The sequence below is a fragment of the Rhinoderma darwinii genome, chromosome 6 (genome assembly GCF_050947455.1).
Source record: "Rhinoderma darwinii isolate aRhiDar2 chromosome 6, aRhiDar2.hap1, whole genome shotgun sequence".
Classification (NCBI taxonomy): domain Eukaryota; kingdom Metazoa; phylum Chordata; class Amphibia; order Anura; family Rhinodermatidae; genus Rhinoderma; species Rhinoderma darwinii.
Window position 1 is genome coordinate 10,198,806 of NC_134692.1, and position 24,503 is coordinate 10,223,308.

At 43.8% G+C, this 24,503-nt stretch overlaps 1 protein-coding gene across 1 annotated transcript in view; it reads left to right on the plus strand.

Moving 5' to 3' along the window:
* Positions 1–24,503, plus strand: part of LOC142655215 (putative thioesterase PNKD) — a 53,007-nt gene that overhangs the window by 14,721 nt on the left and 13,783 nt on the right. Inside the window, exons 2-5 of the mRNA XM_075829097.1 lie at positions 15,696–15,811; positions 18,344–18,456; positions 22,009–22,067; positions 23,254–23,346. Of these exons, the coding sequence (XP_075685212.1) occupies positions 15,696–15,811; positions 18,344–18,456; positions 22,009–22,067; positions 23,254–23,346 (381 nt within the window). The remainder of the gene's footprint in view (positions 1–15,695; positions 15,812–18,343; positions 18,457–22,008; positions 22,068–23,253; positions 23,347–24,503) is intronic.

Consider the following 24,503-nt stretch of genomic DNA (forward strand, 5'->3'; position numbering starts at 1 on the left):
ATCGTTTTTCTCCTCCTTTGTAAAGAATGTTAAATGGAGACGACTGCAGGTAAACACATCTCCACCGCGGATCCTTCACCTCCGTACTAACTGGATGAAATAAATAAATATATAATCGAAAGACACAATACACTAGTCCTACCCAATGAATTAGAATATCATCAAAAAGTTAATTTATTTCCGTATTTCAATTCAAAGTGCGTCTCTCATATATTCTATAGATTCATCACACACGGAGGGACCTATTTTCAGCATTTTTTTCTTTTAATGTTGATTATGGGAACAGTTACTGAAAACCCAAAAATTTAGTGTCTCAGAAAATGTGAATATTAAATAAACCCAATTTCAAAAATTATTTTTAATACCAAAATGTCGTGGTCCTGAGAAGTCTGTCCAGTCTCTGCCCTCAATACTTGGTCGGTGGTCCGAGTCTGCATGAATTACTGCATCAATGCGGCGTGGCATGGGGGCGATCAGCCTGTGGCACTGCTGAGGTGTTATCAATGCGGCGTGGCATGGGGCGATCAGCCTGTGATACTGCTGAGGTGTTATCAATGCGGCGTGGCATGGAGGCGATCAGCCTGTGGCACTGCTGAGGTGTTATCAATGCGGCGTGGCATGGAGGTGATCAGCCTGTGGCACTGCTGAGGTGTTATCAATGCGGCGTGGCATGGAGGCGATCAGCCTGTGATACTGGTGAGGTGTTATCAATGTGGAGTGGCATGGAGGCGATCAGCCTGTGGCACTGCTGAGGTGTTATCAATGCGGCGTGGCATGGAGGCGATCAGCCTGTGGCGCTGCTGAGGTGTTATCAATGTGACGTGGCATGGAGGCGATCAGCCTGTGGCACTGCTGAGGTGTTATCAATGCGGCGTGGCATGGGGGCGATCAGCCTGTGATACTGGTGAGGTGTTATCAATGCGGCGTGGCATGGAGGTGATCAGCCTGTGGCACTGCTGAGGTGTTATCAATGTGGCGTGGCATGGGGGCAATCAGCCTGTGGCACTGCTGAGGCGTTATGGAAGCCCAGGTTGCTTTGATAGCTCGTCTGCATTGTTCGCCTCCATACCACACCACATTGATGCAGTAATTCATGCAAAAGGAGCCCTGACCAAGTATTGAGGGCAGATACTGGACGTGCTTTTCTGTAGGCCAACATTTCGGTATTAAAAATAAATTTTGAAATTGGGTTTATTTAATATTCTAATTTTCTGAGACACAAAATTTTGGGTTTTCATTAACTGTTCCCCTAATTATCAACATTAAAATAAATTTTTTTCACTAGTATACTGATTTGGATTACTGGAAAAGAATCGGCCTTATAAAATCCAAGGTCTAATCTAATGTGACGATAGTTCAACATTGGGTGATAAATTTAAATTTGAGCAATTTGTCTCAGCTTAGAAGAGGAGTAACCACTGCCCTAATCAGAAATGTCTCACAAGAATGGCTTGAGGAATGACAAGCAGTCAGTAGCCTGATAGATCAAGAATATCTTTACTTCCCCTATGTACAAGAATATAACCGCTATAATACTGCCCCCTATATACAAGAATATAACTACTATAATACTGCCTCCTATATACAAGAAAATAACTACTATAATACTGCCCCTATGTACAAGAATATAACTACTATAATACTGCTCCAATATACAAGAATATAACTACTATAATACTGCTCCTATATATAAGAATATAACTACTATAATACTGCTCCTATATACAAGAATATAACTACTATAATACTGCTCCTATATACAAGAATATAACTACTATAATACTGCCCCCTATATACAAGAATATAACTACTATAATACTGCCCCTATATACAGGAATAAAACTACTATAATACTGCCCCCTATATACAAGAATATAATACTGCTCGTATATACAAGACTGTAACTACTATAATACTGCTCCTATACACAAGAATATAACTACTATAATACTGCCCCCTATATACAGGAATATAACGAATATAATACTGCCCTCTATATACAAGAATATAACTACTATAATACTGCCCCTATATACAAGAATAAAACTACTATAATACTTCCATCTATATACAAGAATATAACGAATATAATACTGCTCCTATATACAAGACTGTAACTACTATAATACTGCCCCCTATATACAAGAATATAACTACTATAATACTGCTCCTATACACAAGAATATAACTACTATAATACTGCCCCTATATACAAGAATATAACTACTATAATACTGCCCCTATATACAAGAATATAACTACTATAATACTGCCCCTATATACAAGAATATAACTACTATAATACTGCCCCCTATATACAAGAATATAACTACTATAATACTGCCTCTATATACAAGGATATAACTACTATAATACTGCTCCTATTTACAAGAATATAACTACTATAATATTGCTCATATATACAAGAATATAACTACTATAATACTGCTCCTATATACAAGAATATAACTACTATAATACTGCTCCTATATACAAGAATATAACTACTATAATACTGCTCCTATATACAAGAATATAACTACTATAACACTGCTCCCTATATACAAGAATATAACTACTATAATACTGACCCCTATATACAAGAATATAACTACTATAATACTGCTCATATATACAAGAATATAACTACTATAATACTGCTCCTATATACAAGAATATAACTACTATAATACTGCCCCCTATGTACAAGAATATAACTACTATAATACTGCTCCTATATACAAGAATATAACTACTATAATACTGCCCCTATGTACAAGAATATAACTACTATAATACTGCCCCCTATATACAAGAATATAACTACTATAATACTGCTCCCTATATACAAGAATATAACTACTATAATACTGCTCCTATATACAAGAATATAACTACTATAATACTGCCCCTATGTACAAGAATATAACTACTATAATACTGCTCCTATGTACAAGAATATAACTACTATAATACTGCTCCTATATACAAGAATATAACTACTATAATACTGCCCCTATGTACAAGAATATAACTACTATAATACTGCCCCCTATATACAAGAATATAACTACTATAATACTGCCCCTATATACAAGAATATAACTACTATAATACTGCTCATATATACAAGAATATAACTACTATAATACTGCTCCTATATACAAGAATATAACTACTATAATACTGCCTCCTATATACAAGAATATAACTACTATAATACTGCCCCCTATATACAAGAATATAACTACTATAATACTGCTCTATGGATGAATAATGGACTTGAATCGGTTGGAGAATTTTCATATCGGACTTGCTCCTGACCTTTTCCATGTGTATGATCTGCTGAAATACGGGAGCGAGTTCCCATGCCCACTTTGCTATGTTCCCTCTTCTAATCTGATAATAGTTAGTGAATATACAGTGCAGCACGGCTGACATCAGGGAGAACAGAGCGAGTCTTGTGTATTAGGACTTGGCCGCCTGATTGTCTGATTTATTGCTACAAGGATGTTCCATATCTCACATGAAGGATTCTGCGGCGTTCTCAGGGCAGCGTCTCTCCAGTCTGATCCTGTATCGGGAGGGAGGACGAGGCACAGAGTTCACGTACAGAGGGACCCCGCTGTGCGGCCGGGAACAATCTGAGGATATGGCTTTCCTGTATTCTAGATAAGAACACAACAGGTGGATTGCATTGCGGATTATGTGATGTGAACAAAGTGATTCAATGCATAAATAAATAAGACCGAAGACTATTTGTTTGAAGCGTTTCTTTTCATTGTTGCATCGTCGCGGTCGCCGTTGGTTCGCACTTAACATTTTGCCATCATCTAATCCATCAAGTAAAGCCTCGTTATTGAGCTGCAGCATCGTATACACGGGGGGAATTTATCCGCCTTTGCCAGGTTTGTGGTGTAGAATAGTCTCCGTTTTGCGTGGCAAATACTTACTTTTCTTTTCGGCGCCGCCCCCACCACTTTTGTGGAAAGGGGGTGTGGCTTCTCAAAGGGGAGCGGGCCACAGCTGCCCGACAAATTTATTATAATTGACACCAGAAAACTGGACTGCACTCTATGGGGTGCTGGACCCTTTACTTGCCCCACTGCTCCACCCCAAAAAAAAAAAAAAGACTGCTCCTCTTCTCCCCTCTGTGTTCCCTCAGACTCTTTCGAAATGTCGCGGCTCATCATACGAGGTCTTCACGCCGGGCAGCCTCAAGACTTTGCGTCGCACTTAGGCCGTGTTCTACGCTGCGTAGAAATATAATGGCTACAACCCTCAGCACGTTCCGTCCGAAAAACCGCACCACGACGGACGGAATTTCCGCTGCGGAAAGCAGAGCTAGAAAAAAAAAGCCCAAAAACCTTTCATCCTTACCCCAGCCCTAGTCATGGCGACACGTCCCTATGTTGGCTAGTATTTCGGGATGACGCTGCACCAGTCACATGGGATGAAACGCCTTCCCAGCAGGCCGGCCTGGAAGAAGAACAAAAGATAGTGTCGCTATGACAACACCCGGGTTGTAAGTATAAACTTTTTTTTCTGTTTTGCGGACCGGACCGCAAGTCCCTGACGGAACAAACTGCAGGGAGCCGGGCTCCTAGCATCATAGTTATGTACGACGCTAGGAGTCCCTGCCTCTCGGTGGAACTACTGTCCCGTACTGAAAACATGATTACAGTATGGGACAGTTGTCCGGCAGCGAGGCAGGGACTCCTAGCGTCGTACATAACTATGATGCTAGGGGCCGGGCTCCCTGCAGTGTGTTCGGTCCGGGACTTGCAGCCGAAATACGTCCGTCCATTACGGACGTAACATGCTCGTGTGAACCCAGCCTTACATGTAGATTAATTCTATATGTAAAGGCCTCATGCACACGACCGTAGCTGGTTGTGATTTTAGGGTAGGACGGCCGCGGATTGTCAACGCGGTCCGCCCGCAAATCGCGGGCCGTACGCATTAATTTCTATGAGCCTCGACCACAAAACCCGACCATATTAAGACATGTCCGTTCTTTTTGTGGTCCAGGCTCCTGGGCCAATCACGGACTGTGGAAACCACGGTCCTTTGCATGGGCCCATTGAAATGATTGGGGCCGCATTTCACAAGAAGATTTGCGGGTGAATTGCGGCCGCAAATATAAGTTTCGTGTGCATGGGGCCCTCTAAAATAGTGATCAAAAGCGGACATATGTGTTCTAAATGTATAGTTATTGGAAATCGCCCATTTTTTAAACATTAACTTAGAGCCAAATTGACATTTAGCAACAGATTCTTTTACTCATTTGGAGTGGCCTCCAGAGCTGCCATGTTTTTGCGTATACGACAGCAGTGTCCTGTAGGGAGACACCGGTCACATGTCAGACAGCAGGGTGGAAATAACCACTGTCTGTTCCCAAGGGTAACCAACAGAATTTTAAAAGCTGTGTAATTCCTTATTTACCCTGTGGGGGCGCTGCAGAGAAATTGAACACTTGCTGCCAGGTTCCCCCACAGATTACAGGTGCTCCCTGGGGGGGGTCTTTGCAGTGATGAGCGTATCAGGGGACCCTTAAAAAAAAAAAAAAAGGGATTGTCTGAAGGGGAGAACACTTTTTAGACTATTTCTCCATGGGGCCACTTTCACACAGGCGGGTTTTGTATCCGTGTTTGTGAGCCAAAATGTTTGTGTTCGGCCATTTTTAAAGTAATCTTGGAAGGTGGGTGACGGGCACAATGACTGCACAATGACCGCCATCACATTGCTTATAGGGGTCGTCGACCAGCCTCTCACCCCCTAATGTACATTTCAGGGCCAATGAAAGCCTGGGAGACAGCTGCTTCGGGCCGTTGATGAATTTATTATTTAAAAAAAAATTCCCCCATGTCTTATTTTTGGTAAAGTTTTTATTTTAGGCAGGAAATGTTATTTAAAAGAAGCATAACTTTCTTTGTATTGGAGACGGTGGGCGTTTGACAGGCATCTCGGCAGTCGCAAGCTGCCCGGTGGGCGTCCGTTTGTTGATCTACCGCAGGTCATAAGATGCTTTATTCTTCTTAATTAGGAATCTCCTCGTTCCGCGCTGAGTCATAATGAAGCCTTTGATCGAATTCATTAACGTTTTCTTATTTTATCTGCAGAGCAGCATCTCCCTTCCCCCGATCATTAAATGCACCCGCAGAGGTTACGAGCCGGATGAAACGGCAGATTGATCTGTCATGGGCCTGATCAAATGCTTCTCTGTGCCAAGTGAGGTTTCATTCCAGGCTGGTGGAGCTGGCGCGCTGGCACATGAGGCTTTGAGCCACAGAATTGTTTGTCGCAGTGTCATGCAAATCTTCCCTAAGGCCTCATGCACACGACAAGCCGTGTGCGCGGCCCATGATCGCGGCATGGGCGGCCGCGTAGTGTCATCCGCGGGCTGCCCGCAAATCAAGGACCGTGCACACATGGATTTCAATGAGCCCAGACCGCAAATGCGGCCCGTATAATGACTTGTCCTATTTTTTACGGTTCGGGCACCCGGTCAATGCACGGACCGTGGAAACCACAGTCGAGTTCACGGGCACATAGAAATTAATGGGTCCGCAATTTACCCGCAGATTTGCGGGTGAATTGCGGCCGCAAAAACACGCTCGTGTGCATGAGTCCTTATTGCACATCGCTTCATGCATTTTGCAAGAGTCAAGTGTCTAATACAGGTAAAGCCGGCCGTATGTCGTCAATTTTTTTATTTCTATTTCAGGGAAAAAAAACTGAGTGACAAACCGTACACCGTACAGCGGCCATGTTTTATATGAATAGACATTTTTAGTAACTTGACAGAAGTGGCCTCCTTAAAGGGCTTGTGCAGGGTTAGATAACAATGGCTGCTCTCTTCCAAAAACAGCGCCACACTTGTCTACAGGTTGTGTGTAGTATTGCATTCACTTAAATGGTGCTTAGCTGCAATACCAGATATAACCCATGGATAGGGGTGGTGCTGTTTCTGGAAGAGTAGCCATGTGTTTTTTTTTTAATACTCCAACTCCGTGTGTGTGAGCCTGGAAGGGTTGAAGTCTCCTGTGTATGATGCGGGAGCGCACCTGTGCATGGAGACGCCTCCAATACCCGGCCTGTTATTGTTCTGGCCGAGAGGCGATTATATCATTTGTTTTTCCTGTGCTGAACAAACCAGCGATTAACAGCGGCCGAGGGCAAAGGTTAATTCCTGCAATACAGTAAAACTCTTCCTCTTTCTTTTGAAAGGCTTTATTCTTCGCTGGAGCCTCGGCAGGTGTGCGCCAGAGCGCGGGCAAAAATAGCTTTACACCAAAGATAGTGACGAGAAACGAAAAGTCCCTCTGCCAGGTTTATACTGGTATTAATATATACAGACCGTAGCTATAATAACTTAATTTTTTTTGGTATTTTTTTTTAATGTAAGAAATTTTTGTGCTGCCGTTTCCCTTATGGGGGTGCAGGGAATGGGCAGTGGAGGGGCAAGACGGGTGGGGATTTATACGGCCATGAGGAAGGCGGTCTGTAGGGCTGAGGGACCAATGGGAGTTATTGAACGGCATGTCCACTGGGTAGGTTTTGGCCAGGCCACAGGGTCAGAAGGCCGATTTGCCCCCCTCCATGCTGTCAGGCTGCTTTGTCCTCCAATATGAGCAGCCAATGAGTGAGAGGAATAAGGTCGTTTTGTTCTATCACTATTCCTGTATAGGAGAATACGGCAAGGCGAAAGAAAATTTGGGGGGTTTTCTGGCAGAGGATTGTCTAGATTTGATACAACAGTAGTGTGTCATCTTTGAGAAGTACAAGTGGTTCATTCACTGACCGCAATCAGAGATCTTGAAATGGTGGGACCTGAAAACACAAAGTATATTAGATAGTTATAGAACTTTTCATAATACATAAACCCAGAAAATCACTTTAATGATTCCGCTGATTCTTTTCCTCTGTGTTTCCACTCATAAGGTCGTCATCTTGTCGTTCTCCGCTCCGTTTGCTTATGTTCCTTTCCCATGTTCGTTGTGTTGCTTTTAGCTGGAGTAATTATGAGCTCATCATTCGCAGGACATGTAGGACAATGAAATCCCGATAAGAACGACTGCACGGGACCCAAAGAAAATAAACCAGACCGTTCCCCAGGGCAGGATCGACGACCTCCAGTGTGGTGGTTACGTGTTCTCTGGAGAACGATGTGTGATTCTCCTCCGCCTTTCTAAACCCTCTGGTCATAAAGAATCCGATTCAAGGTGTCATACCTCACAAAATTAGAATTCCAAATCGCATGATGATTTAAACCACACCCCCGATCTGCCCAGGAACACCCCCAAAACTGCATAGGACCGCCTCCAAATGTGCATAGATCATACCCTTCTGGTTATTGGGACAGTCCTGCAAAAAATGGGACTGTTCCAAGGTGTGGCTTTCTAGATATGGTCTCAAGTTCTTTGGATCTTGACCTCACTGGTTTTTGCCCCGCCTCCTTTTCTATAGTCCCCGCCCCTGCTTAGTCTGTGGCAGTGCATTGCTGCAGTTATAGTCCAACACTTCTTAAAGTAAACTTAGTTTTGGAGCCTTGTTAAAGGTTATATGAGGGAATTTCAGAAATGGCGTGCTGCAGGCACAGTTGGCGATAGCTTGTCCCCCTTTAATGCAGTAGCGGCGTTGTGCTGACTTAGGCAGCCTCCGTCAGTGGCACATTGTCGGTATACAGGCTTACCTTGCTCCTGTATTCATCACTTGTGTGACTGAGGAGGTGAATATTTTATTCTCTGCAGATTTCTACCACTTGGGGATCAATTCCAATAATGTTAGGATATTAGATTTATGGCAAAATCGGCAACTGCATAAATATTGTGTGTTGCTGCATCTCTGTTTAATACAAGGTCGAATACACAATACGCTTAGAATACATTTCGGCTGACCCACTAAATTTCAGCGAGATTGGCAGACAATCTAGTGCAGGGGTATTCATCTATTTTTTAGCGAAGGTCCATTTACCTGGGTCTGCCGTCAGGTGGAGGTCCGAGCTGTACACCAGTAAGGCTATATTCATACGGGTCAGATTTGCAACACCATTCCTACCCGTGGATCTGCGGCAGAAATTTGAGGCTTATCTGCCGCAATGCCCCTTAGAGTGCCACACCGTTTTCCTTGTAGATAGTACCACAGCTAGTGCCCTTTAAGATAGTTGCCACACAGTCTCCTCTGTAGATTGTTCCACACATTGTGCCACCTGTAGATAGTGCTACACATAGTGCCCTTTGAAGATCGTTGCACACAGTGCCCCCTGTAGACATGGCCGCACAATGTCCCTTTGAGAGTGCCAGACAATGCCCCTCATAGATAGAGCTGCACACAGCCCACTTGTAGATGGTGCCCCTTAAACAAATAAAAAAAAACTTGTAGTCACTTAGCCCTGTTCCCGCAACGAAGGGAGCACCACAGCAGGCATCCTCAGCCACTTTAGGCCTGAAGCCTATGAGATGCCGAGACGGGACCCTTACATAGGCCGGCGCACTGCAGTAACGTCATTGCGCCAGCCTGCGCAGGGTTCCTGTCTCAGCGTAATAAAGACTGCAGGCCTAACGTGGCTTGTAGCCTAGTGAATGGCAGAGCAGGGAGCTGATAACTCCCTGCTCTGCCATAGTATTCAATTTTATTTTTGTCCCGAGGACGCAGATGCAATTGAATGTGGCAGTCGCCCGGTGACGCCACTGGTCTGCACAACTGGTGTCTGCGCTCCGGCTTCAGACCGTGGTCCGCCAGTTGAGGACTCCTGATCTAGTGTGTATTGGAGTCACTTGCCAGCCCTGACAGCAGATCCCAGAGTAGGGGGGGGAGAACGAACCTTTGTCCCTCACAAGTGGTAAGCGGCTGCCGGAGGTGTCTGGTAGCGGCCTGTGTATCTCTCCCCATTGAAAAAACATGCACACTCGGCCATTCATGCTTATGTGGGAGTCGGGCGACTTGGCTGTTGGTCGAACTCCGCTGACAGGTATCTTGGTGTATGGGCAGCTTTAGTCTGCCATATACTGCCTCCATTTGTGCTAATCCATGGTTTTAGATCTTCCCGGCTGATGCTTCTAGTCTCTGGCTGCAGGCTACACACCCAACCTGCTTCATTGGTAATCGCACACAATGCGATGGATCCATGTAGATTGAGTCAATGGGGACCTTATACCAAGGAGGCTGAACAGGCACTCGGAGAAGATCTGTGTAGACCGCAGCCGAGGACCAGGAGGATCAGCTGAACAAGGGACCAGGAGGATCAGCTGAACAAGGGACAAGGAGGATCAGCTGAACAAGGGACCAGGAGGATCCGCTGAACAAGGGAGCAGAATGATAAATGTGTCCGATTTGATTTGCTCCGTTCTTTTTAGCCTGAATTCACACATCAATTGTTGCAAAATGCCGCGGTTCGCAAACCTGTGAACGCCTTAGACGTCATCATGACTTGTATCGAGCATCAATAATTGCAAATATTAGAATATATATATATTTTTGCAGCATGCCTTATAATCTGACCAATTGCTTGCAAGTCTTTCTCCCTGTACAAGCGTTTAATTATCACCGTTTCTTTTTTTTCATATTACATAATCCGTTCACTGATGAGATGTGGTTTGTGCAGTTACATAACATCTGTGAATGTTAATTACGACAGAGCGGGAGAAGGATTTGGCAGTTTGATGTACCCCTCCCCCACTAATTTTACCGTTCTAATTCCGTTTCCTTCTATAATCTGTTATTACTGTCCGGCGGGCTCCCGCAGGCAGATTTTCGGCATTAAAGGGACTTTAAGTTAGAACCCAGGACCGGATGCTGTAATGTGACCGCGCTTAAAATTAGTGGGACGGCTTGTTGTCCCCCAAGTGATAGCGAGCACTACAGCCCCTTCGCTTTAGCGATCTATGGGGGTTCCCTTGGTATTAGACCCCCCACGATCAGGCAATTATAGCATATTCTATTGATACGTGAATAATGTATGTGGTCGCTGGTGGGGGGACCCCAATCCATCCATATGCCCTTTTAATGTATATAGATAGTGTTTTTTTTTACTCTGGCCACCCTCCTGGGTGTTGCAAGGGTTAATGGCTGGTGAATGCGGATTACCAGCATATGTCATGTGGGGAACAAGTGAGCGCTGGGCCTGTGTGATAACGCTTTATCTCTGAGCTCCGCTCGCTCGCTGTGCGCTGATAATGTCTTTTAAATGGTTCCAGGCATCATCCGCCACTGTGACGGCGACAAAACATTTCAAAATCTCTGGGAAAGTAGGTTGGGATCCCCCCGGGACTTGATGTCTAATATTAAGAGCGATCGACAGACAGGTCGGTCCAGAGGGGGCGACGGTCATTACCCTGCTAAAAACTCCAGAGCCCATGTGACCCGGCTAGAACTGGACGTGAATATATGAGATTTCTAATTATCTTCCATGTATTTTACTGTAGAGTAATCCCTCTAAGTATTTCATTAATATTACAACAATCTGCATATGGGTAAACTATCTGGCCATAAGTTTGTGAACCCCTGACCATCACACCTATTGGAGCTTGTTGGATATCCCAATCCAAAACCCTGGGTGCTAATATGGAGTTGGGTTCCCTTTGTAGCTATAACGGCTTTCAACCTCCTGGGAAGACCGTCTACAAGATTTTTTGGGGTGTCTGAAAATTTGTGCCCATTCAACCAAAAGAGCATTTGAGGTCAGACACTATTAACGCTTATGGACATCATGAAGGTGGTCGCGCCGCTTGGGACCCCCCTTTATGTGCCAGAACGGAAAGGCACTTTGTAAGAGCGGTGGTCCCATTGCGTCCTGGCATTACATGGAACGCTATCACCTGGGTTGAGAGAAGCCGGACCTGCGGCGATCAGTTGATCGCCGCACCGGCTTCTTTTTTAAAAGGGTTCGTCTTCATGAAAAAAAAACTTTTACGTTTTATGTACAGGAGACTGGACGATACCCTTTACGTGAAGCATTTTCCGTAGTTACACGCTGGGCTCCTGGGATCTGTGCCCATTGCTGCTATTTTTAGAGCTGGCACCGGGACCCTCTTTTGTGATGGGGACTGTTTATTGCCAACTCCTTCCATTCCGATCAGTATGTCCAGAGATCTAGTGATACATCTCATTGTATTCATGTAGTAAACCTTGGCTCTATACCCGGCTCATTACACTTTGTCTATATAGTTTCATCTTGGTAACGCCCGGAAGTATGCAGGGCGGTGATAAGCGGCAATATATACATGATTGTAAGCGGTTGGGAGTAGACGGATGAAACCCCTCAATCACTGCTGTAAAATGTTGTAAAAATTGTTACTTTATGGGGGTTCTCTGCCTGTGTTTTAGAAAAAGCTGATTTATAACGCTGGCTGAGAGAGTAAATGGCGCGGTGTGACTGCCGCCAATTCTCCTTCTCTACTATGGGCCGCAAGGTGCCAATTTAAAGTCATGTAAACCAGTTTGGTTGCTAGGGAAAAACTGCCTAACAATGTGCATCCGTGTGCGGTGCGTGGTTTTCAAGCGCCTATTTACTTCAATGGGCGTGTAGGTGCGTGATAACGCACCAATATAGGACATGCAGTGAGTACTCCCGCTGCATGAAAACTCACGCATGCGCGAGCAGCCCCGTTGAAATCAATGGGTCGGTGAGCTGCGCGTGATTTACAGCACACAGACGTTATTTCGTATTTACACCAGGAACCATAAAGTGAACCTCTCACAATGCAAAATATTATAGACCTGGATCTAAGCTTTCAGATGTTTACCAAGATGTGGACAGTGCTAACGAGACCGCCAACACAGGTCTGGATGCAGCTTTGGATGTGACTGGAGTATAAGATGTAACGTAGCTCAAGATCTGTATTAGATAATTATAGCAAAGTATTTCGTTATCTAATGCCGTAAAATTCTGTTCACAAGTGAAGCCACGACTTTAAGGCTCCGTTGTCTGTATATATAACCCCTGTCGTCTGTCATGTGTTTCTAGTTTTACATTAACTCTGAAAATCGCTGAACTTTGGAGAATATTTACAGTTTGGATTTTATTGCTTGTATGATTTTTACTGCTGGCGGGAAAAAGAAGCGACATGCCCTATCTTCGGGCGCTTCCGCCTCTGACCTCCCATTGACTTCAATGGGAGGCAGAGAAAGCGTATTTTGCGCTGTATTATGCCCGCGGCGCTCAACGGCCGCGGGCGATCAACAGCGTGAAAATCGGCGTGCAGGGAGAGGAATATCTGCCTCAAAGTTCCAAACGGAAATTTTGAGGCAGATATTCCTCCCCCAAAATACTCCGTGTGAACATAGCCTTAAAGGAACACTCCACAGGTGCCTAGTGCAGGGTCTGAGGGGGGCGGAGCATGACACAGGGATTCAAAAATTTAATCCCTGTCATGTTCCGCCCACTCGGTCCCCGCATTAATCATAACACAGTGTAGCATTTTTGCCCGGAGTCTTCCTTTAATATCAATATTTTATATGAACCAGGCACAAGGACATCTAGAAGATCCATATAATACAGGGTTAAAAAGATTTCACGTAAATAAAGCTTAATCGTTGTATCATTTCGGCAACTTTTCTAATATGCTTTGTGTTTAATAGCTCAGTTTTTAAACCTCTGCTTGCTATCTGTGAATGGAAATATTGTTTACATTTAGGCCCTAAAGGACTGTGCTGATAGTGTGCTGCTTGCACCTATGAACAGCGCGTTACAAGGGGATGGCATGTATATACATAACGAACCGCAAAACTATATGACCATGGTTAGACCAGGACAGGCTTTCATTCTCTAGGTATAAGCAAGTATTTTTCGGTTCACTGCTGACAGCAAGCCGAGGTATTGAAAACTTAGGAACTGAAACATACAGTATATTAGAAAGTTGTAGAACTTCGGGGATTTTTTAAATTCTGTGTTTCATACGCCAGTCTTAATAGAAAGAAAGTTGGCGGAAAATGCAACACGTTTATTAAGAGGCGAACGCAGTCGCATCTATCGGCCAATGTTGTGCATTACAACATGGCGCAACGACCGCAGCCCCGCACCACCCATTACCCGTCCCCATCCACCATAAAATAAAAAGCGGAGCAATGTCATGGCCTCTTAATAAATCTGCCGCATCTTATTCCAGCGAAGCATGGCGTGTGAAACGCCACTCTTGGTAAAGCTGACCCCATGTGTTTCAATTCCCCACCTTTTTCAAGATCTCTGTATGATGTTGGTGAATGGCAACTTTCAGAATTAAAATCTGTAGAGAACTAATACTTTTCACAGCTGAGGATTTGTTACAATTGTATCCAGTCTAAACAATCCTCTGTGATCTATACACCTCGGCATCGCAAGTCTCTGTCCTGTCCTTTCCTTACAGTTTGTTACATTATGTCGGCACTGATACATTGTATCCATCTAGACCCCAGACTGTTTAGTTCACAGCATGGTTAGACTGGATACAGCTGTAGCAAACCCTCAGCTGTGAGACATATTAGGTCTGTAGAGTTTTTTCAGCCCACTGGATGTTTGCAAGAATGTTCCCATTCACTGACAACAAACATATATCCTATTCCTACACATCACATTGTCTGCTTGTGCAGGATCCCAGCGCTTGGCTTTAGTATGTGCTGAGCAGGGTCTTCTCCATATTACACGCTGGGTCTTCAGGGAGCAGAGTTGTTTCTGCAGAATGTGGCGCATTGTGTGGTTGTGTGGGAACGGGCCGTCCTTCTGTCCTCTTCGCTTTTCTTCTTCATTGAGTCAAACAATTGAACAATCACTTACATAATGCATCACATCCCCAGTCACAATAAAACATTGTGCAATGACCGGGTTGTAAAACTGCTGCGACCCCTTCCCCCCTCTCCCCTGGAGGATAAGAACAACAACAAGACATATTGGACTCTGCTACATGTATATAATCTAGATGTATCACCGGGGGAGGGGGAGGTGATGAGTTGCAGGACTTGTCAATGTAAAGCTGCTCATAGATGCGATTTTTTTTTCTTTTCTCCGATCGTTCCTTTGCATCGCCCTACATGCACTTTTCTTGGACAACATTAACCCTATACGTTTTAAGACAAATATAAGTGTTTTGGCCAATGGAGCAGATTTCCATCAGTCGGAATCGGTCATTTTTGGTACCCAAAACCATTCGCTGGTCGTAAACTCGGTCAGATCATTAACTATAATCATTGCGTCGGTGGCCTGCTTTAACCTTTATCTGCGTGAGGTAGACGACAACCTAAGCGACTTTCTACTTACACAGCTCAAGTTTTGTTACAGTGTATCAGATTAGGTAAGATCAGTCCAGGTCGAGAGGTTTTGTGCTGTTGCTGTGTGTAGCTCACAGCCTATAGAAGTGATTCACATTTTATTACCATGGGGAACCCCTGGCCTCTGGGACCCACACCTGTACGTAGAAGAGGGGTCCCCTGACCTTCTGCCCCTCCTGGTGAGGAGGCTGCCGCTTTCAGGCTGAAAATGAATGGAGAGGCGGTCGTGAATTTGCATCGACATTGACTCCTATGGGAGTTACAGAAACAGCTGAGCAAGTGGACGTCTCACCAGACAGGATGGGGTCGGGGGACCCATGATCTCCATGTAAAAACCAACTCTCTGGATGTGCCCTGAATGTCTCATATAGGAATAACCCTTTAAGCAAATAATCTTGACCACCTAAGACTAGCAGACGCGCTCTTACCCGTGAACTTCTGTCCTTTTTCAGATATGGCTTATACACCCGCACCAGACTTGGTTACCTCTTCTACAAGAGACAGTTGAAGAAGGGACGAGAGCGCTACCCTCAGGGGCACTCGTCCACCCAAGCCATAGTGTTCAGTGGTAAGTAATATAAGCAGAGTTTCTCCATTACTAGGACTTTTATGGGGATACTGCGCTCGCACATGAGGGGGGGGGGGTGTCACTGAGCTGTAGTTATACCTCATGTTATGTGGATACAGAGACCGTAGCCCTACAGATGTCTCCTCATCACACCGGTGCTACCCCTGGACCCCGGCGTCCATCCCTGCACACGTTCACTTACAGCGCTGATCTACGATGCCAATTAATACAGTTGTAGTTCTACCAGAGCCCCCACCATCAAATCGGGAAAAAACCACAGTAAATAGAAGTCAGTGATTCATCCTAATCTGCTCAGCTGTTCTGATTAGATCTGTTTCTGGGAAAGTTGGGTAGTAATGAATATAGCGACTATTACAACTCCCACAGGGGTTTCACCCAACTTTCCTCGAGTCCTGAATAGCTAAACCACATAGTTTTGCAGCTGTACCGGCATGGGTTCCAATGAGGACTGTAGGAAAGCTAGTTCTGGTATTTTATTACTATTGGTTGCTACCCAGTTCCTTGGTATGAAAACCTATTTCAGGAAAGATTGGTTACTCCATCTGCTTATCAGCTCACTGAGGGATCAGATTACAGCTGCCCATAGGAGTCTATGGGGAGGGGAGGGGGAATCAGGTGGAGAGAGCAGAGTGAGAGAGACACAGAGACGCTGCTGTATCTTCTTAGTAAGTGTTATATCTCACCCAAGTGCTGGATTCACAGCTACACTGCTCATTACTGCTGTATAATCTCCTTTATGCTGCTGCAGCCTCCAATGTGTGTTCACCCCAGTGCCGGATTCACACCTATACTGCTAATTAGTGCTGCATAATATCCTCCACGCTGCTGTTTCTTCTAGTAAGTGTTATCTCGCCCCAGTTCTGGATCCACAGCTACACTGCTCATTACTGCTGTATAATGTCCCCTATGTTGCAACTGTTTTTGAGGGGTGCACAAAGATTGGGGAGTATGCTCTACTTTGTGTGCTGTATATACAAGACAGGATAGCCATTAGGCTCCTCCCACTAGCTCACATACAACTGAGAATTAGAGTCCGAAGAGGAGAAAAATGCAGAACACATGTCCTATAATGGCCAGAAATAGCGCTATTCTTTATGTACCCACATGACAGGATATTCTGAAAAAGCACCTGAAATGTTAGGTACTCTTTTTAAATTATGTTCTCATCAGAGGAAGCCAAAAAAAAAAACTGCAGAGTCACGCTAGAGTTGCAGAATGAACTGTAAAATCTTTCCTCCTACAGGCGGTCGGTGATTTCTACAGTTCTGTTTTTGCCGTTATCTCATATGTTTGTCAAGTTGTTAGTGTTAATGATTAACAGTTTTCCAGCACTGTAATATTGATGGCCCATTTTAAAATAGACCAATATCTTCTCGCTGGGGGTGCGACTCTTGACACCCTGACGATCAGCCGCATCAATGGGCCGAAACACCCCAGTAAAGTCTGCCCCGGCCGCACAGTGAACCTTTTTAGTTTGTAGATGAGACGGCCATATAAAAGACTGTTGCTCACACTAAGGTTCAGGGTGCCGGCACTTTTTGCTCTGACCGAGAGGTGTTTTTTAGAAACCTTTAATTCCAAATAGTTTGCGATTTATGAAATGTGTATAGCAGCCACCATATCCTCTCCATGGGCTGTCGACTGATAGGGCACTTTTGCACCTTGGGCTGTGGGTACTGTAAAATAAGTTTCCCCCTTTTGAGCGCACACCCCTCTGTTTTGCATTGACCTTCTGACTTGGCAAGTGTGTCTGTCACGAGAATCCCTTGGTGTGGTGCCCTTATGTGACGTTCCTTCTGATAGTCAAGGGTGTGAGTGTCCCTTAGGTTCCTCATTTCCCTGTAACCCTGGCTCCCCTTATGGGGGAGCCAAGCCTAGACGTTGGGCCCTAGGGTTTTCTTGGACTGCAAGCTGGGCAGACACCAGGGCACACGTGAAATTATTCTGCATTATTGGATTACTTGTAGGTTCTTATAGCTGACTCGGGTCTCCTAGAATATGTTTTTCAATAGGACTTTGCTCTCTTTTCACTTTCTTCATACACTATTAATAAAGGGACGTGATGCTCATCGGGGTAAATGATGTAAGTGCAGCCTCTTACCACACAATTTTCATCATTGATCTGATTACACAAATTCCTCATCTTGAAATAAAATTAGAACTTCCCTTTCAATAAAGAAAAAAAAGTGCAACGCGGGAAAGTATTGAAAGTCTAAGTCTAGAACGGTGTTCTCCAACCTGTCTCCCCAGCAGTTGTGAAACTACGACTCCCAACATACCCTGACAGCCTGTTGGTCTAGAACAGTATACTGTGAGAAGGCAAGATCCAGTATCCCATTGTAGGGTAGGTTATAAAGGAATAAGAATGGAGAAGGAGGTATAAGCATATTGAGGCACAATTGGTAAATTAAGGCATCTGTGCGGTGCCCATGGCAGTTCCCAATGTACAGTCTGTAAATTTTGTCCAATTATTTATCTTCTGTTACCGTGTCTCCTGCTTTTGTTTTTAAGGTGTTAAATTGGTGCCCATCCCAGTGCTGTCTGATAACTACAGCTACCTGGTCATTGACACTACATCTAACCTGGCAGTGGCTGTGGACCCGTCAGACCCCATCGCTGTGCAGGTAGGTTTGTGATGAAAACTTGTGCACGGAAGGAAATGGGTTTATACTCTATGAAGTTTGATCTCTGGTTTGTTACATGGGTGTCCAATACCTGACTCGGTGATGGGGCTCTGTACCGCAGCAGTCAGGACAGGGTACAACAGTTCCAGAATTGAGCAGGAAGAGTTGGCAGAGGGAGTATTTTACAAAATTACACTGTTAAAATCTGCATATACTTTGTGAATCCTTTATTTTACTTTGTAGTAATGTTTTCTTCCCCTTTCATGTCTAAAAAAAAATTCAGAATTCTGCTGGTTTATGGTTACCAGAGAGAAGTGCATTGTGGGAGCACCTTTATTAGTTACAGCTAAGCTGTTAGATCACATGTATTCTAGCAGGGTGGAGCTAGACTATAGTCTATTTCCGAGGGCAACTAGTAGAATTTTGATAGCATCTTTGGATGTGATTGGAGAAAATTACATGAAATAACTCAAAATCCGTACAAAAACAGTAACGGGAAATATTTGTGACGTTATATATATTTATATATCATGACAGGCGCTTAAGTTCCATGGAAAGTATTTGTGATATGTTTTGATACCAGGGGATTAATATCGGCGTGTCCATCTGTCTGACCCTCGCTGCTCTGTGCTCAAGGTGCTGAGGTTACAGGCTGTGTGTGCACCCAGATTTGGTTTGGGTTGTGTCCAGGCATAGATTTCTCTCTAATATGAGTTCATTACCAGTCTTTAGGGGTTTGGAAAACAATGGAGTTCAAAGCTCAGAGCTCGGAAAATCAGACGCAGCGTAACAAAAAAGGGAAAGTGAGCGGCATTGTTTTCAGTAAAGGATTGAAAGAATCTCTATTGTTTCTGCAAATTGTTTTAAACCATTTAATGCAGGAAAGTCCTCAGTATAGAAAAATATTGATGTAATCCTCACTGTACAAATTACAGAAAATTCACATAGGAGGCAGTATTATAGTAGTTATATTCTTGTATATAGGGGCAGTATTATAGTAGTTATAGTCTTGTATATAGAGGGCAGTATTATAGTAGTTATATTCTTGTATATAGGGGAAGTATTATAGTAGTTATATTCTTGTATGTAGGGGCAGTATTATAGTAGTTATAGTCTTGTATATAGGAGCAGTATTATAGTAGTTATATTCTTGTATATAGGGGCAGTATTATAGTAGTTATAGTCTTGTATATAGGAGCAGTATTATAGTAGTTATATTCTTGTATATAGGGGCAGTATTATAGTAGTTGTATTCTTGTATATAGGGGCAGTATTATAGTAGTTATAGTCTTGTATATAGGAGCAGTATTATAGTAGTTATATTCTTGTATATAGGGGCAGTATTATAGTAGTTGTATTCTTGTATATAGGGGCAGTTTTATAGTAGTTATATTCTTGTATATAGGGGCAGTATTATAGTAGTTATATTCTTGTATATAGGGGCAGTATTATAGTAGTTATAGTCTTGTATATAGGAGCAGTATTATAGTAGTTATATTCTTGTATATAGGGGCAGTATTATAGTAGTTGTATTCTTGTATATAGGGGCAGTTTTATAGTAGTTATATTCTTGTATATAGGGGCAGTATTATAGTAGTTATAGTCTTGTATATAGGAGCAGTATTATAGTAGTTATATTCTTGTATATAGGGGCAGTATTATAGTAGTTGTATTCTTGTATATAGGGGCAGTTTTATAGTAGTTATATTCTTGTATATAGGGGCAGTATTATAGTAGTTATATTCTTGTATATAGGAGCAGTATTATAGTAGTTATATTCTTGTATATAGGGGGCAGTATTATAGTAGTTATATTCTTGTATATAGGGGGCAGTATTATAGTAGTTATATTCTTGTATATAGGGGGCAGTATTATAGTAGTTATATTCTTCTCCGTGAGGGGGGAAAGATTTATAGTACTGGTGTAATATATGTATATTAATATGATGGAAATTTTTTTTATAATATTGCGCTATTTGGGAAATAGTTTTTACCTCGCCCGTCTATTTCTTTTTATTTTCCTGCCTTATTGCTTCTCTGTAGCGTGTGTTGGGTGGCTGCAGTTTAGGGTCATTTCTGGCTTTCTAACAGGAGGTTGAACACCATTATGGAAAGAAATTGTCAGGAAAGTATCTCTGATGCGGGAACACAGATTACACTGAATGATACTTGATGCACATTTTTTTCTCAGAATAGGGATTAAGCAATTCTTATCCGCTGTTCTTTCAGATCAAATGACTCATTGTCCTATTTATTAACAAGAAATTTGTGAGGATTGTTATTAGAGATATATATTTTTTTCTTGATTTTGGACCTGAGCATCAAAACAATCTTATCCTGGTGGATCGATACTAGATTTAGGCTGGCCTGAGAGATGTTTAAAGGATTCTGCCAACTGAAGGGAGAGAAGTGGCTGCCAGATGCCGCTTGTCTTTGGAAATTGAAGTAGCTCTGCTACATCTGTAATAATGGGGAATGAGTTGAGTTTGGGAAGCATTTAAATAGTTACTCTGACAGTCTTTTAACCGCTTTTGAGATCAAAGTCGCCATTGTCTTAAGGATTTACCTTGAGAACATTCTCTACAATTCTGAGCCCTATGAAGGCGCAGTAATAATCATGTGCCGCGTCTGTCACCGCGCCATGTATTGTTGCGGGTTGTCACCGTCCGAGCTGATGAAATGTGTCATCCTGCGTACAATATCTGGATATAGTCTCCTGCAGAGAGGGAGGAAGTTGGGATATTTTTCCTTTTTTTATTTTTTTTTTTTTAATGGGAACCAACCTGTTCCTGCGCTCTGATGTCCAGAGCAGCTGAGTGACACCCGGCTCTGCTGTTATTCTTGGACGGGGAGATGCTGCCTCTTCTCCCAGCATTATAATCATTATAAACACAAAGCCCTAGATATCTCCAGCAGGAAGAGGCCCGCCACCGAGCAGCACATGAAAGGCTGCCGAGATAAATGGATCTCCAGACCGGAGACAGCGGTGAGAGAAAGACGAGGGCCATACATGTGCTCCACCACTAATGGATGTTTGGGGATTGAGCTGGAGGGGGGGCATTTTTGAAGGACTGCATCAACCTGAGCAAGTAGAAAAATGTTCAATTAAAGGGCACCGCCTCCCCCTAAAAAAAAAAAAGTATAAAGAAATCCTTGCGTCGCCCTCTTCTGTCAAATTCTTTTCACCCGTTTCTGGTTCCGATGGTTTCTCGGAGAACTGGGTGCTAATCGAACCCTGAAGCCTGTGTGACGCCGTTTCCGTGGGTGTCACCCAACTGATTGAAACTAATCGGATTTCCCAGAGTGATACAGACCCCACCCCCTGTATTGCTGCAGAGCTAGTCAGGACCAGTAATCGGGATCTAATGTCAGATATGACTAGGAAGATCTTTTCATGTTGACTAGTTCCGTTTTTAGAGGGGGGTAAATAGTTTTGGAATAAGACCTGGCCGCTCCTGTGCCAAAAATAGGGGCATGTCGTGATAATGCATTCATTAATAATAGAAAAATAGAAAAAAAATGGATTAACTTTGTGGGGGCTTTTTTTTTACAGAACTGCTTGGACCGGGAAGGCGTGACGCTGGAAGCCATCTTGTGTACACACAAACACTGGTACGAACCGTGGCTGTAAACGCTATAAAACCCTCATGTTTTTATAGGGATGTTAATTTAATTTTAGATCATTTTTTGGGGGAAATACTTGAATTACAAGTTCAAATGAACATTACGGAACGCCATATTTGTATTTGCTGCCAGCAGGTGGCGCACACCTTCATTACGGTCTGCAGTCATTGTGCATGAAGGGAAGATGCAGGTGGTAGTGTATATGGGTCGCACCCCGCTACCACTGTATATTGGGGGGCATTTTGCAAACCGTATTGTTTATTGGGGCACTCTGTTGCCACTTATTTTTCCTACTTTGCTTTAAGATCTGGTCAGTAGGAGCCGACTTTTCTCTTTATTAGATACTAATGCATCGATATGGCTTGGCATCGTGCCCCGCGCACCCCATCCCCCCCTCCCTGACACTATTACTGTATGCACCGTACAATACATAATCCCATACGTATGAACCTTCCACTAATACTTGAGCCGTGTGGTCATGAGCGGCTCATCTTGCGGCGATTCTTATTTACGTCGTCCTTGCGTTGCTGATGCGCCTCCTACTGACCTCAATTCCATGAAGCAATTCTGGAACGATGAATCATTTATTCATGATCTGTTACTGGCAATCAAGTCGTGAGCAATTACGATTCTCCCTAAATAATGTCACGTTTGTTTAGTGGTTTATACTTCTTACCGCTTGGGATGATTGGCTGCTGGAGCGCGATGATCTCTAAAACCAGAAAGTCCTGTCGTTACGCCTCATTTGCTGCCACTGATACAATAAGCTTATGGAAAATCCGGACGTCCGTTCCCAGCGTGTGTAACGCTTTACATGCGAATTAAGGAGGTTTCCTAAAATACACAGTTTACACAACACAAAATAAAAATCACCCAAATTTAAAGGGCCAAAAGTCAAATAGTCAGCACCTTATAATAGTGCAGCAGCATTATATGTGCAGCTGATATCAAGCCCTGGTGGTTAGGGGGGTAATATGGGATCAATAGGGCGCAGGAGGATTTTTAGGATACCTGTTACCCATCCCAGTGGAGAGCACGACAGCCAGCGCCTACTCAACTCAAACAGGCTGATAACAGGGAACAATAGTTTGGCCTGCAAATGGTAAAAGCTGTGTGTCCCTTTAAGGATACGTCCACTTATTTCCACTAAACACTTTGCTTTTTCTTATTTCAGGGATCACAGCGGCGGCAATAAAGCGCTGAAGAAACTGTACAAATCCTGCCGGGTTTATGGGAATTCCTGCGATGACATTCCGGAACTGACACAGTACGGGGTTTTTTGTCACTTTGGCTATTACGGATGGGAAAGGATTATACTGCAGCCAGCCCCGTTCATGGTGGCCGGGGCGCAGGGAAAAAACGCGAAGGCGATGCAGCAATACATCAGCAGCACCTTTATTCGCAGTGGTTGGACCCCCCACCAATTAGTCTATCACGTTATATGATGGGTATAGCCATTTTAAAGCAGATTTCCCATATTAATCATCCACAGGATATGCCATAAATTCATGACGGGTTCAGACCCCTTTTCTGAGACACTGGCCATTCGGCGGTTTGTTCTGACCGCGCAATAGCCATCAAAGTCTATGGGAGAGAAGAGAGCCGAGGAAATAGTCACTTTATGGCATATGCTGTGGATGTCCCAGAAATGCTTAAAATGAGAATACCCTTATAAATAGTTGCATGTCGGTGCTATGCGGAAATGTTTTTGAGGGGTCACATTATTAGGGTCTGTGAATTGGCGCACAATTGCTGCCCTTGTATGGTTGCATGTAACATGCGGTCCCAGGGGATCGGTTGCTAAGGGAAACAACGTTTTGTTCCATTATATTCATTTTTCTAATTCTGTAGGTTTTGTTAACCATTACATAAAGTTTTTTAGGACCGCCATTTTTTTTTTCTACCTCATGTATTTTTTACATTGACTTGTCTGTTGCCATAGAAACCATTAAGAAATCTTCAGCTGCAAAATACTTGAATAAGAATGCATCGTGACGAGGCCTGTAATGCACAGAGACCACACGAGCGTCTAACCCAGACATGGGCAAACTACGGCCCGCGGGCCACATACGGCCCGTTAGGCTTTTTAATCCGGCCCGCCGAACTTGTCCAAATCATAGTAAAAACCTCCTTTTTTTTCCCCTTTCCCTGCAATGCCCACGTTTTCCCAATAGATGGCGCACATTGACCGTTGTTAACTCCTTAACGCCGAAGGACGGATATATCCGTCCTCAGCAGCTGCTAGTTCGCGCAGGAGGACGGATATATCCGTCCTGTGATGGCGCGGGTACTGCCAGTGTACCCACGCGATCAGCGGCAGGAGCACGGCTGTTATACACAGCCTGGCTCCTGCTGCAACTGCCGGAATCGAAGCGCGCTCCGATTCCGGCAGTTTAACCCATTAAATGCCGCTGTCAATAGTGA